We start from the raw sequence: 13,497 nt of genomic DNA, 5'->3' as shown, positions 1-13,497 counted from the left end.
TGTTAGCTGCTGATCGCTAACATACTTGATGTCTTGAGCCATCCTTAATCACCACCAAAAAGATGACTTTTCATCAAAAATAATCAAGAGTGATGAGGCCCATTTCCATCTTAGCGGGTACGTAAATAAGCAAAATGTACGCTCCTGGGGCACTGAAAATCTGCGTGTAACCCACGAAGAGCCATTACACCCGCCAAAAATCACTGTATGGTATTGTGCTGTTTTCGCTGGAAAAGTCATCGGATCTTTTTTCTTCGAAGACTTCACGGGCCAAACGGTTACTGTGAATGGTGAGCGCTACAATGCAATGATCAACGACCGCAACTCGAGGAGTTGGGATTGAAAAACAAGTGGTTCCAACAGGACGATGCTACGGCACACACTGCACGTGCCACAATCGATATGCTGAAGAATGCATTTCCCGGGCGCCTAATCTTCCAGAAAAGCGGACGGACGCCTTTCTGTCTGGTCCGATTTGGTACATCGTAATATTTTTGACCAACTTAGATCGAGTTCGGAGATGGGCAAAATCGGTCGACTCCTTCTGGTACCTCCCACACAAAAAGTCGAATTTTTCAAAAAAAAAAAATATATTTTCTGCACAGAAAGAGAAACGATAATCCGATTTTGCTCCAACTTTGCAAATCCTAATATTTGCGTCGTTGCTACGTCAGGTGCGAAAATGTACAATATCGGTCCACTCTATCAAGTGCTTCCCACACAAAGGGCCAAATTTTGAATATAGACAACTCTTAGAAAATGTGATGTAACATTCCGATTGTCTTCAAATTTAACACATGAAATATATCGGTCCACTCATTCTGGTACCTCCCGCACAAAAATTTAAATATTCATTAAATTCATTAAACGAGAAATAAACATCCGATTCCACTTAGACTTGGCACATCTGAATATTTCTATCATCACAGGATCTCTTATAAAGGCGGCAGAGATCGGACCATTTTTTGGTACCTCCCCCCACAAAAGATCAATATTTTGAATAAGCAAAACTTTTATAAAATCCGAAAAAAAGCATCAGGTTCTCTTTATGTTTCACACATTCCATTATTTCTGCTAATACAAGATCTTTTGTGAAGATGGGATATATCGGTCCTCTCCTCGAACGCAAAATTTGCATCTGATTCTATTCAGACTTGGCACATCTTAATATTTCCATCAACTCAAGATCTGTGGTAAAGATGGTAGAGATCAGACCATTTCTTCTGATACCTCCCACACATAGGGTTCAAGATTTTGAGAAACCAAACGCTCATAGTAAGCTAAATAGGCATTCAAGTCTGTTCAAATTTGACACATACAAACATTTTTCTAACACAAGATCTGTTGTGAAAATGATATATACCTTCTGGTACCTCAGCCACAAAGGGTCACAATTTTCAATACTTTTATTTGTCATAACTTACGAAACAAGTCAGCGATTCTTTACAATTTGCTATTCTAACATAGGATGAATATGTTCGATTTTTTGACCATACCAATTTGTTATTATCTGCATTAGATGAAGTTTGAAAATGGAATAATTCGGTATACTATATCTGGTAGCTCACGCAAATGTTAACATTTTTTTAACACAAGATCTGTTGTGAAAATGATATATACCTTCTGGTACCTCAGCCACAAAGGGTCACAATTTTCAATACTTTTATTTGTCATAACTTACGAAACAAGTCAGCGATTCTTTACAATTTGCTACTCTAACATAGGATGAATATGTTCGATTTTTTGACCATACCAATTTGTTATTATCTGCATTAGATGAAGTTTGAAAATGGAATAATTCGGTATACTATATCTGGTAGCTCACGCAAATGTTAACATTTTCTAAAAATTGTCTTATATGTAAAGTAAAGGAAGTTACAAATATAGACCTCACCTGGTACGTCGCAATATTTATATCGTATTTATTTAGGTCCGATACTAAACGGACAATATTGGCCCATTCCTTCAGAACTCACTCCATAGAGGTTCAAGAGTTTGAATAATCATAATCATGAGTAACGGCGGCAAAGAGTCAGCATGTCTGGCTACTAAACCTACCCAGCAATAATGTGGTAGGCATATGTGTCACTTTCATCATTGCTAGTAATTACAACTTCATACAACCTGCTCCAGTATCAGTATCTCCAAAATAATGACAAAATTCTTCTGTTCTGTTTTACTATAGTTTTGAGCAAAAATGCATAAGCCCTTTAAATTTTGTAATAATTGTTGGAAATTTCCTTTAAAAAGAAACACATTCTGCAATATTCGTATGAAGAAACACACGGACATAAATGTTATTGATTAATATCTGGATTTGATTTATTATCCCTTTCACTTTTATTTGTTTTTCTTTTCAATCACATCCTTCACTTTTAAACCCTTTCGATTTAGAACAGCATTACAACACCAGAAAAAAGTGAAAATCATCAATTGCACAATTATGCATCTACTAAGTATCTTCCTGCATTCACACACACACACATCGCATACATACATCGTATTTGTGTGTGTGTGTCAGTATCAATTGTTAACAGCCGATGACTTTTGGATGAATTTGAACAATTTTCACAAGTCATTAGACTTGCATTGTGCTAATGGATGGCTCAACGGATGGATAGGTGAATATGAATCTACGTTTCTTTGATTATTTTCATTCAAATGGATTTAATTCGAAAAAAATGATTTGCAAAAAATGCAAGTAAATCCTAACAAATAACATTATTGCAAAAAACTGAACAAATTATGCCAGCAAAAAATTAAGGGGGGGAAATCCAACAAACTGAATGCTGTGATTGTGTTGTATAGTTTTTTGCTGTTGCCAGTAACTAAATGAAAAATGATTTTAATTTTTTTATTTTTTTTTTGAATTTAGGAAAAAGGTACCAACTAAATGACTGTTGCAACTACTATATGTACACTTGCACACATACACACATGTCCACTAATTCCGACAATTCTTTGCTTAGCTGTAATGTTATTTGAATGACGGTGTTGAAAACTTCTTTTTTATCTCTGTGTCAGTTTTAGTTAACATCTTAAGGGCCCTTGTAGCTTGATTGGTGTTTGCTCATTTATTTCATTTGAAATAGATTTTGCAACAATGTCTTAAAGTTGCTGGCTCTTGATGTAAAGGTGCCGAAGTTGGAGTTCATGCCACATCCAATAGTAGATGTAGATTAATTCATGTGGTCTTGCTTGCACTTGCAGTTGGACCTTTGATTCAAGAGTGCAAACGATGTAAATCTCATGTTGGTTATTTATGATCGGCAATCTATAATTTTCTTTAATAAAGATTTCAACAATCACAAAATGGATCATGCATGTATGAGTTGGGAGTGAAAATTATGGGAAATATCAATATCATAAGATAAAAAAAAATAATTTTTTAACAGAAGAATATTGTATTTTTTAATTTGTTAAACTTTTTAGATTTCAAAATTCCTATGGAAATCGCAAAAGAATAGACACGATTATAGGATATGCCAAACTCTTTCAAAAACCTTGGCAATCATTTAGAGGTTCCCCTAGAATTCGGGTTGAAAGTGAAACTCGTTCGAATTCGAAAACTCCTGATTTTGTGTATTAATTTATTGGATTTTGGTGGCATTTTAGCCAAAATGTACTTATTAAACACATTATTTGTTAATCAGATTTTTAGCGAGCACCGTGCACCGTGACTGAAGATCGCCACTTCAACCCCTCCATCAACCTATCAAAATCACTGAATAACCAGTAAAGAAAGTCCTAAAGTCGGGCGGGGCCGATTTTATGATACCCTACACCACTTTGCTAATTTAGTAGACCTCCGCATAACAATTAAAAGTTTTTATGGGAGAATTCAATTATACACGCTATGATTATAATTATAATTTAAAATTCAAAGGACTAAATATGCCGAAGCATTTGTATCTTTTAAATTCGGACTTGTGTTGCCCATTTGGTGCGAAATTAATTTGAAATCGGATAAAAATATATATGAGAACTATATCCAAATCTGAACCGATCTCGAAAAAATTTGGCAAAGATATTTCTGAGCTGTATTTGATATATTTCCCTGAATATCGTTGGTACGGAGTGCATATTACGGCTGTGGATAACAAGTACAATAAATCGGATGAACAATATATATGGGAGCTATAACTATATCTGAACCGATCTTCACCAAATTTGGCATACTACCTTCTAGACTAAATTCGGTCACCCAAGAATGGTCCAAAATCTCCGGATGCCAATCCGTTGGAATATTGTGTCTAGAGTATTTTGGAAAGCAAGGTTGGCACTAAAAAGTGTCGATCACCTCAAGCAAGCGCTTCGCCGGGAATGGGCCAATATACCGCAGAGAGACCTTTTCATTGACTGTTTGAAGGCCATAATTCGTGCTTAAGGTGGTCAATTCGAATAAATCTAAACTTATTCTTTAATTTGATGCCATTTCCGACATTTTTTGCATTCATTCAATAAAATTAAAAAAAAAAAATGTAAAAATTATGGCATTTGACTTTATTGTAGTTTTTTTATCTCACCCTGTATAGTATCATTAAATACTTTTCGTACAATTGTAGTACACATATCCGAAACCACCTTCATATGTCCTGGCTAAACATGAATAACGACCCTAATACCAAATTTCAGATTTCAAGCACTTTAGTGAACTTGTAGCAAACATTCCCAAAAACAATTATTTATCATAAACTACATCAACGGGGTTCACCCTAAACCAAACTGTTCCAAATTTAGTACTACTTAGTACAGTTCGCACACTTAGTACATAATTCCGAAACCACCTTAATTTGTCAAATTTACTTCCCCACCTTGATTCTCATAACAAATTTCAATTTGTTGGCTTTATCCGTTCACATAATTCCACAAATGGAACCATTTTAGAAGTATAGTACCATTTTAAACTTTTCATCTATCCCTTTTTTTACATTGTAACAATTTTTAGTACATTAGAGTACTTTTTTGTACCCTTTTTCTACCAATTTAAAACAAAACAGAATAATCACACGCCCACGCATCAAGACTGGCCATCAATTTTCAAAATTTCAGCCTGAGCCTTTTTGTTTGGTCGTTAATTTTAGGTCAGTCAGTCAGTCATCTATCATACTACTATATATAACATATAACATTTAAAAAACATTAAGTTCGACTGGGCCAAACTTTTAATACCCTACCACTTTAGGATTAAAGGAAACATTATGACACACAAATACAAATTTTTAGAGAAATCTGCGAAAAAATGTGACAAAAATCATCAAAATATCGAATATCGGGAGGTACCGCTATATGGGGCTATACAAAAACGTGAACCTATACATACAATGTTTCGTCAACGGAGCTAGAACCCATTTGGACACACAAATACCAATTTTTAGACAAATCCGCGAAGAAAAATCAAAAATCATCAAAATATCTGGAGGTACAGTTTCGTTATATGGGAGCTATACAAAAACTTGGACCTATACATAGAATGTTTCGCCACCGCAGCCAATAAATACCAATCCACTATGACCAATAAATACCAATTTTTAGACAAATCCATGAAAAAATGTGACAAAAACCATAAAAATAACGAATATCGGGAGGTTCCATTTTATGGGGCCTATACCAAGACGGACAGACAGATAGACGGACATGGTTAAATCGACTTAGAATTTTATGCTGATTATGAATATATATACTGTATGGGGTCTACGACGAATATTTAGGAATGTTACAAACGGACTGACAAAGTTAATATACCCTCCTTTCCAAGGTGGAGGGTATAAAAATGATGTTATCAATTAGTCGATTGTATTGCAATTTTTTAAGCTAACTATCGGAAATATCGAATCCGGCGAATCTCGATATTTTGCTGCATCGGTTGACGATTCCTACATCTCATGGACATTCCTTTTCGCCCAAGTGATAATGTATTTCGTATAAAAAACTCTGGCCGGAAAATGTTTTAAAAATTCCACCACGGCATTCAAGTTTTGTCAAATATGTTGGCATTTGAAAACATTGAGTTTATCCTACTCCTTATCAACAATTTTCAATACATTTCTCAAACCGATCTCGTACATTGTTTCTTAATGTGTCGATGAATGAAAACCGCGACAGTCCAAGATGCAATTCGATTATTGGGTTAGTAAACATTATAATGAGCAGCAGATATAAAAAAAGAAACGCCAAGATATACATCATTATTAAGACACCACCTGCATTAACTCAGCACCTTCAGAAATGTTTGAATATTCATACAAACAACTATTTAAAAAAACACACACACACACCAAAACCAATGTACAAACATAGTGACACAAAAACATGAAATTCATGTTGAAATAACCCTTTGTGTTTTATGATCTAGAAAATTTGTAACAAAATTTGTTTGGTTGGTCAAGCGATGCTTAGGTGAAAAGTAATGGGAGTGAAACTAATTTATATAAAGAAGTTAAAAAAAAAAAAACAGAAATAGATGCATAAGGCCGGCGGAAGTCATTTGCAGACAATTGAAATAATTTCTTAAAGAATTGGTTGTGTGTGTGTGTGTGTCTGAGTGGCAAGTTTGGGTGGCTGCTTTCGTGTTTCTTTTCATTTTTGTGATGTAATAGACGAATTTACTATTATATAAAGGTAATATATACTATAATATAATGACCTACATCAGATATTTTTCCATAAGCAGCAATTTTTACTTTTATAGCAATGGGGGACACCGCACTTTTTTAAAAGTTTGACAAATTAAACGGTACTGGTTTCCGGTGATGTAATGATTTCACTGCTTCTTTAAGATGAGTACTAAAAGGGTACGAAAAGTACTAAAAATTTAATAATTTGTATTGGATAAACGTAATGACCTAGAATTCTGAAATTTGAAATGAGGTAAATTTCAAATTTTAAATTTTAATATGTGGAATTGTACTAATCGTACTAAATTTGAAACAGTTTGTTTTAGGGAGGACAGATGAAACTAGAATTTTGAAATTGTGATAAAAAGGTGGTTCTGGAAATGGGTAATGCCAAGAAATGGGTATTACAAGTGCACGAAAAGTACTAAATAGTACTACAATTTGGTATTAGGTGAACAAATAATTTTTGAAATCTGAAATTTGGAGTAAGCTTGACATATGAAGGTGTTTTCGGAAATGTGAACTACAATTGTACGAAAAGTACTGAATCGTACTGCATTTGGTATTGGGTGAAGCGATAGAGATACAATTCTGAAATTTGATATTTAAATTACTGGTGGTATCTGTGTTTGAGATATGGAGATTGTGTACTATAATTGTACGGAAAGTACTAAATAGTACTAAATTTGGTATTGGGTGAAGTGATGGAGCGGAAATCCTGAAATTTGGTATAGATGTTGGGGTCTGTGGTGAAGATGATATTGTTAATGTGAACTATAATTGTTCGAAAATGCTATGTGGTACTAACTTAGATATTGGGTGAAGGGATAGAACTGGGAACCCGAAATTTGATATGGATGTCATCGTTGTTGTCAGTAGTTGAGAGAAGGAACTGTTATTGGAAATATTACCATAATTGTACTAAATCAATTTGGTAATGGGAGGAAATTACAGTGCTAAAATTCGGAAAATTCTGGGTGTCACTGTTGATTTCTGAGGTTGAGATATGGACATTGTTTTGAAAATGTGTACTTAAACTGTACGTAAATAACTAAATCCTACTGAATTTGGTATTAAGTGAAGGGATAGAGCTGAAATCCGGATATTAGCTATGGATGTCACTGTTGATATCTGTAGTTGAGACAAGGAGATGATTTTGAAATTGCGTACTATAATTGTACTAAATGGTACAAAATTTGGTAATGGGGGAAATTACAAAGCTGAAATCTTGAAATTCGATATGGGTGTCACTGTTTGTATCTGAGGTTGAGATATAAAGATTGTTTGGAAAACGCGTACTTTAACTTTACGAAATGAACTAAATCCTACTAAATTTGGTATTCGGTGAAGGGATAGAGCTGAAATCCGGACATTAGCTATGGATGTCACTGTTGATATCTGTAGTTGAGAGAAGGAGCTGATTTTGAAAATGCGTACTATAATTGTACTAAATGGTACAAAATTTGGTAATGGGGGAAATTACAGAGCTGAAATCTTGAAATTTGATATGGGTGTCACTGTTTGTATCTGAGATTGAGATATAAAAATTGTTTGGAAAATGCGTACTTTAACTTTACGAAATGAACTAAATTCTACTAAATTTTGTATTCGGTGAAGGGATTGAGCTGAAATTATAAAATTTGATATTGAGAGAAGAAGGTGGTTTTTGAAATCGGTCAATGAACGTATGAAAAGTGCAAAATGTGCCGTTGGGTGTTGGTAAAGAGATGGAATTTTAAAATTTGGTATCGATGTCTCTGTTAGTGTATAGGGTGGAGAGAGGGACTTAGGGGACATAGAATATAACTGAAAAGGACTTAGAATATTACTGAAATTTGATATGAAGACCACAGTTGTTATATAGTTTCGAGAGGAGGAGGTGGTTTGGGGGGTGAGTATTATGGTTGTTCGAAATGTATTGTTGAGTGAGTGGATAGATCTTGAATCCAAAAATTTGATATTAGGGTTACTGCTGGTTTCTAGCATTTAGAAAAGACGTTAAAATAGTTTTGGTCCGAAAAATTGGATATGGAAGACTTTTTGTTTGTCCAAGAAATAATAAAAAAATTGTGCATTTTGAGTACTAAAAAAATTAACTGTTGGAACGAATCTAAAATTTTAAGGTGGACTTTTCACATACGAAGTAGCAGTCACTTGCTAGTTTTATCATAAAATTATAATGAAATGACTTCCTAAAATTGGTATCACAATTTTTGAAATAGTCATGTATAAATTTGACACCTTCAACAAATTTCAAAAATGTTTCTAAAATACATTTTCCCAAATTAATTCTAGCAATAACCTTAATTATTTTAATTAAAAACCAATTAGACTACACCCCCCCCCCCCTCCCACACACACCAAGCAATTGTTGTACGCAAATTTTTAATGACAAATGCCAAGTGATTTGAATGCATCATAAAGTCGTAATGACACCTTTCGTGGTGACTGAATCACGTAACAAATTGTAAATAATAATATCAACAAACCTAACTATTGCATAATATTAAAAAAACAACACCAACAATTATATTCCTTCCTATGTCAACAAGTTGTTTCTTTTGTACTTTATAAAATATTTTCCAAAACAAAAATAATACTACGAAAACGTCATCAAGTTGTAGAAACCATCAATTAGTGGAACAAAATAGTGGGAAAATAATAATTGTGAGAAAAAAGAAAAATTAAAATAACAGGTGTTTCATTTTCAGAAAGGGAAAATTGCAATGGATGTTATGTTTGTTGGCTAGGTCAAGGTATAACGGATTTATATTACGTTTATAACACTGTGAAACAATTGTTTTTTTTTTTCAAAATTTTTGGAAACACAGTATATTATGAATTTTTAAAAGTCAATTGTATCGAGAGGGCAAGTTAAATATCCAAATATCAAATTTCAGAATTTTATCTCTATCCCTTCACCTAGCACCAAATATAGTACCATTTTGTACTTTTCGTACAATTATTATATACATTTCCAAAATAAACTCCAAGGCTTAATACAATATTTCAAGGTTTATACCAAATGGTACCATTTTAGAAGTTTTGTAACATTTTAGAACATTAAAGTTCGAACTTCCAAAAACCTTCCAATTTCCATCAGTGATTTTCATTCCAAATTTCAGAATTATACCTCATTCAAATACAAGTCATTAATTTTTTATCAAAATTTTAATACTTTTTGTGTCCTTTAGTACGAATTTCCAAAATACCAGCTTTATGACACTCCTACGCACAAAGACTCTCTAACCTCGATTCTCATACCAAAGTTTTTAGCTCTATCTGTTCACATTATACCAAATGGGACCATTTTAGAATTATAGTACCATTTTAGAACTTTTCCTAACCTTAAAGTTCGAATTTCCAAAAACCGCTTCGGTACATCTTTTCTGCACTCTATCAGTGATTTTCATTCCAAATTTCAGAATTCTAGCTACTTCCGTTTGTATAATTTAACTTAATCGATTTTTGGAACATTTCAGTACTTTTCGTACAAATTTCCAAAATCCCAGCCTTATGACACGCTTACGTACCAAGAGTGATCCTATTGCAAAATTTCAATTCTCTGACTTTCCGACCTCGATTCTCATATAAAATTTCAAGTTTTTAGCTCTATCGGTTCACAAACCAAATGTTACCATTTTAGATGTTTAGTATCAGTTCAGGACTTTTCGTAACCTTAAAGTTCGAATTTTCGTATCTTTTTGGTACGATTTTCTAAAAATCCAGCCTTACCACACGCTTACGCACCAAAACTAATTCTTGTGAGTAATTTCACTACTATTTTACAGATGAAGTGAAAAAACTGCAACCAACTTCAGACGGCTCTCTTTTCGAGGCCATTCGTCCGACAGCTGTTAAAATTATTCCAGTGACAGCTTATTATGTTGTTTAAAAGCGTACGAAAGCATTTAGGTGAGAAATTTCCAGAAAAAAGTTATTCGTGATGGAATTCGAGCGTGATTTCCTTTTATTGGGCTGGAGAACAACAAATGACTATCGTGAGAGCACTCCAGCATTTAGATGTGAATAAATCTTTTGTGTCTCGTACCATCGCTCGTAACCGTGGTACTGGTAGCGTAGCCCGACGTCAAGGAAGTGGCCGGAAGAAAACAGCAACATCAGAAGAAATGGTTCGAAAAGTAAAGAGGCGACTTTATCGAAACATATCGAAATATTCCATTCGGCAAATATTGAAAAATGAACTCGGGTAAAGCCATTGAAGTTTCAAAAAGTGCAAGAACTTACACCGCCACTGAAAGACTTAAAAGAGCCAAAGAGTTGCTTCGCTTGGCCGAAAGTGGTGAACTGCCGAATTTGGTTTTCTCCGGTGAGAAAACAATTTACTTGCCAATGAGCTCAGCTGAATATATTCACCTTCGGTTGGCCACCAGAACTCAAGCGCCGACCATAATGATGGTGTGGGCCGCCATAACAGCCGATGGTTGCTCTCCGCTCGTATTAATCGACCGTGGAATCAGAATAAATGCCGAATATTATCGCGAAAATATTGTGGAGGGTTTATTAAAGCCTTAGGCACGCAAACATTTTGGCCGCAGACCTTGGACATTCCAACAAGACTCAGCACCATCGCGCTCAGCACGCGTCACCCAAGAATGGTTACAATATGAGGTTATTTGCTTCATTTCCAATCTCTGGATGCCAATCCGTTGGACTATTGTATCTGGAGTATTTTGGAAAGCAAGGTTGGCACTAAAAAATTACAAAGTGCCGATCACCTCAAGCAAGCGCTTCGCTGGGAATGGCCCAAAATACCGCAGAGCAACAATCGGGCAGCGTGTGGCCGTTTGAAGGCCATAATTCGTGCCAAAAGTGACCAATTCGAAGAAATCTAAACTTATTCTAAAATTTGATGCTATTTCCGACATTTTTTGCTTTCATTCAATAAAATTTAAAAAAAAAATGTAAAAATTATGGTGTTTGACCTTGTTGCAGTTTTTTTATCTCACCCTGTAGATTATCAAAACCTTAAATAAGTTGTTTTAATTTTAAATTTATTAATTCCATATTTTGGTAAATTACAAAATTTCTTGTATTAAATATCTTACCACAAATGCAGTTCCTAATCAAAATACCCTTTTCCCTACTTCCAGAAACACCCACACAAACACAATTTTTACAATTCGAAAACAAAAGCTGACAGCAACCCCCCCGAAGTCCTCAGATCGATGATGAAGTGGGCGAGAATTTTGCGTATTTGTAGCAAAGAAAAATGATCGAAGCTTTTGCTAATCATTTTAGCAGTCATTTGGGTAGACATTTATTTTACTGGGCCAGCATTACTTTTGGCAACGACACAGCTGATTCTCCGGAATCAGAAAACGGCCTCAATCTGAAGATCTCAAATTTAATTAACAAATTTCACGCACCACTGGAACGTGGCGTACAGATCTTGGATCATTTGTTAACGCTGGAGGAAGAGGATTTCAACGAACAGTGGGGCAGTGCCTACAATCACAACTATGAACTGGATTTGGCGTCGGCGGCAGCAGCAGCAGCAGCAGCACGACCAGGTGGTGGCCGACGAGATGTAGAAAATCAAGAAATTTTGAATTTTAACGATCACCAAGAGAGACCCTATCTGATACGAAGAAATAGTAAGTTTTTGAAGATTGAATCTTTTCTTGTTGTATTTTTAGACTTTTGGTTTGACTTAGCCAATGATAACATTAACATGTTAACACTAAACAATTTTGCCGGTTTATAATAAAAAAATAAAACAAATAAAAGCACGTATCACATAACCGCAACAATAATAAAGGTCAAGAAACTCGTATAACAGTGACGTAGCCAAAATGGTGTTGACTGCAAATGAAGCGAAGGCAAAGAAGAAAGAGATAGACAAAAAAAAAACGATGAACCCTGTTTCATAGTTTTGAAATGTTCAAATTATGCTAATAAGGAAACAAAAATAAAATTTTGAAAATCAACGGCTGGAATTCTAACAGTTCTTAAAATTATTTACAAAAATCAATGTTGAAGGTCCATCGAACATATGCTTTAAAGTTTAAGCCGGAGCTAGGCAAATTCACATAAAGAGATTGTTTAAAAGAAAATAAAAATCGAATTTTTCATTACATTTTGCCATTTTATTTCAACTTTTTTTAACACGAATGTTATTAATGCCGATTTTTAAAAGAATTAAATGAATAATGTGTACATAGGCACTGATTGGTTGGTTGTTTAACAAAAACTAAAAGAAATTGGCCGCTGGAACACCTTCTAGCCCAGCATTGCTTTAAACCGAGAATTAGGATGTCAAGAGCCTTTCAATAATTTAAAAACAAGTAAAAAAGTTGTAAGTTCGACCCGGCCGATCTTTGAATACCCTCCACCATTAAGAACGAATTCGGCAATTTTCAAAAAAATAAAAATCTTTAAGAATTCTGTTAAAATATTAAAAATACCGAATGTAGCCGTTATATTAGGGTCTATACGACGACGAGGACCAGCATGGGCAACTTTTGTCATAAGTCATTACAATATTCAAATACGAAACTTGAAAGAAATCGGTGAATAATGCAGCTAAAATCATCAAAATACCGAATATCGGGAGGTACCGTTGTATGGGGGCTATACCAAAACGTGAACCTGCACAGACAATTTTCTGTCTTAGGTTGTAGTATTCATTACAAACTTCAAACTCCAAATTTAAAACAGTTCCGATGAATACTGTCGCTAAAATCGTCAAAATACGGAATATCGGGAGGTACCGTTGTATGGGGGCTATACCAAAACGTGGACCTGCACAGATCATTTTCTGTCTTAGGCTATAGTATCCATTACGAACTTCAAGTACCAAATTTGAAAAAATTCCGGTGAATAATGTCGCTAAAATCATCAAAATGCCGAATATCGG

The 13,497-nt window shown here is 34.5% G+C and overlaps 2 protein-coding genes across 2 annotated transcripts in view; one reads left to right on the top strand and one right to left on the bottom strand.

Annotated features, from left to right (window-relative positions):
• Positions 1 to 13,497, bottom strand: part of LOC101897822 (transcription factor IIIB 90 kDa subunit) — an 85,791-nt gene that overhangs the window by 34,964 nt on the left and 37,330 nt on the right. The window lies entirely within an intron of this gene.
• Positions 11,734 to 13,497, top strand: part of LOC101897360 (BTB/POZ domain-containing protein 6-B) — a 33,997-nt gene continuing 32,233 nt past the window's right edge. The window contains exon 1 of the mRNA XM_011296162.3: positions 11,734 to 12,235. Within this exon, the coding sequence (XP_011294464.2) occupies positions 11,851 to 12,235 (385 nt within the window). The 5' untranslated portion in view covers positions 11,734 to 11,850. The remainder of the gene's footprint in view (positions 12,236 to 13,497) is intronic.

This window comes from Musca domestica, unplaced genomic scaffold, assembly GCF_030504385.1.
Source record: "Musca domestica strain aabys unplaced genomic scaffold, Musca_domestica.polishedcontigs.V.1.1 1, whole genome shotgun sequence".
In the NCBI taxonomy this organism is placed as follows: Eukaryota; Metazoa; Arthropoda; class Insecta; order Diptera; family Muscidae; genus Musca; species Musca domestica.
The sequence above is the reverse complement of the archived record's forward strand: the minus strand, read 5'-3'. Positions and strand labels throughout refer to the sequence as shown.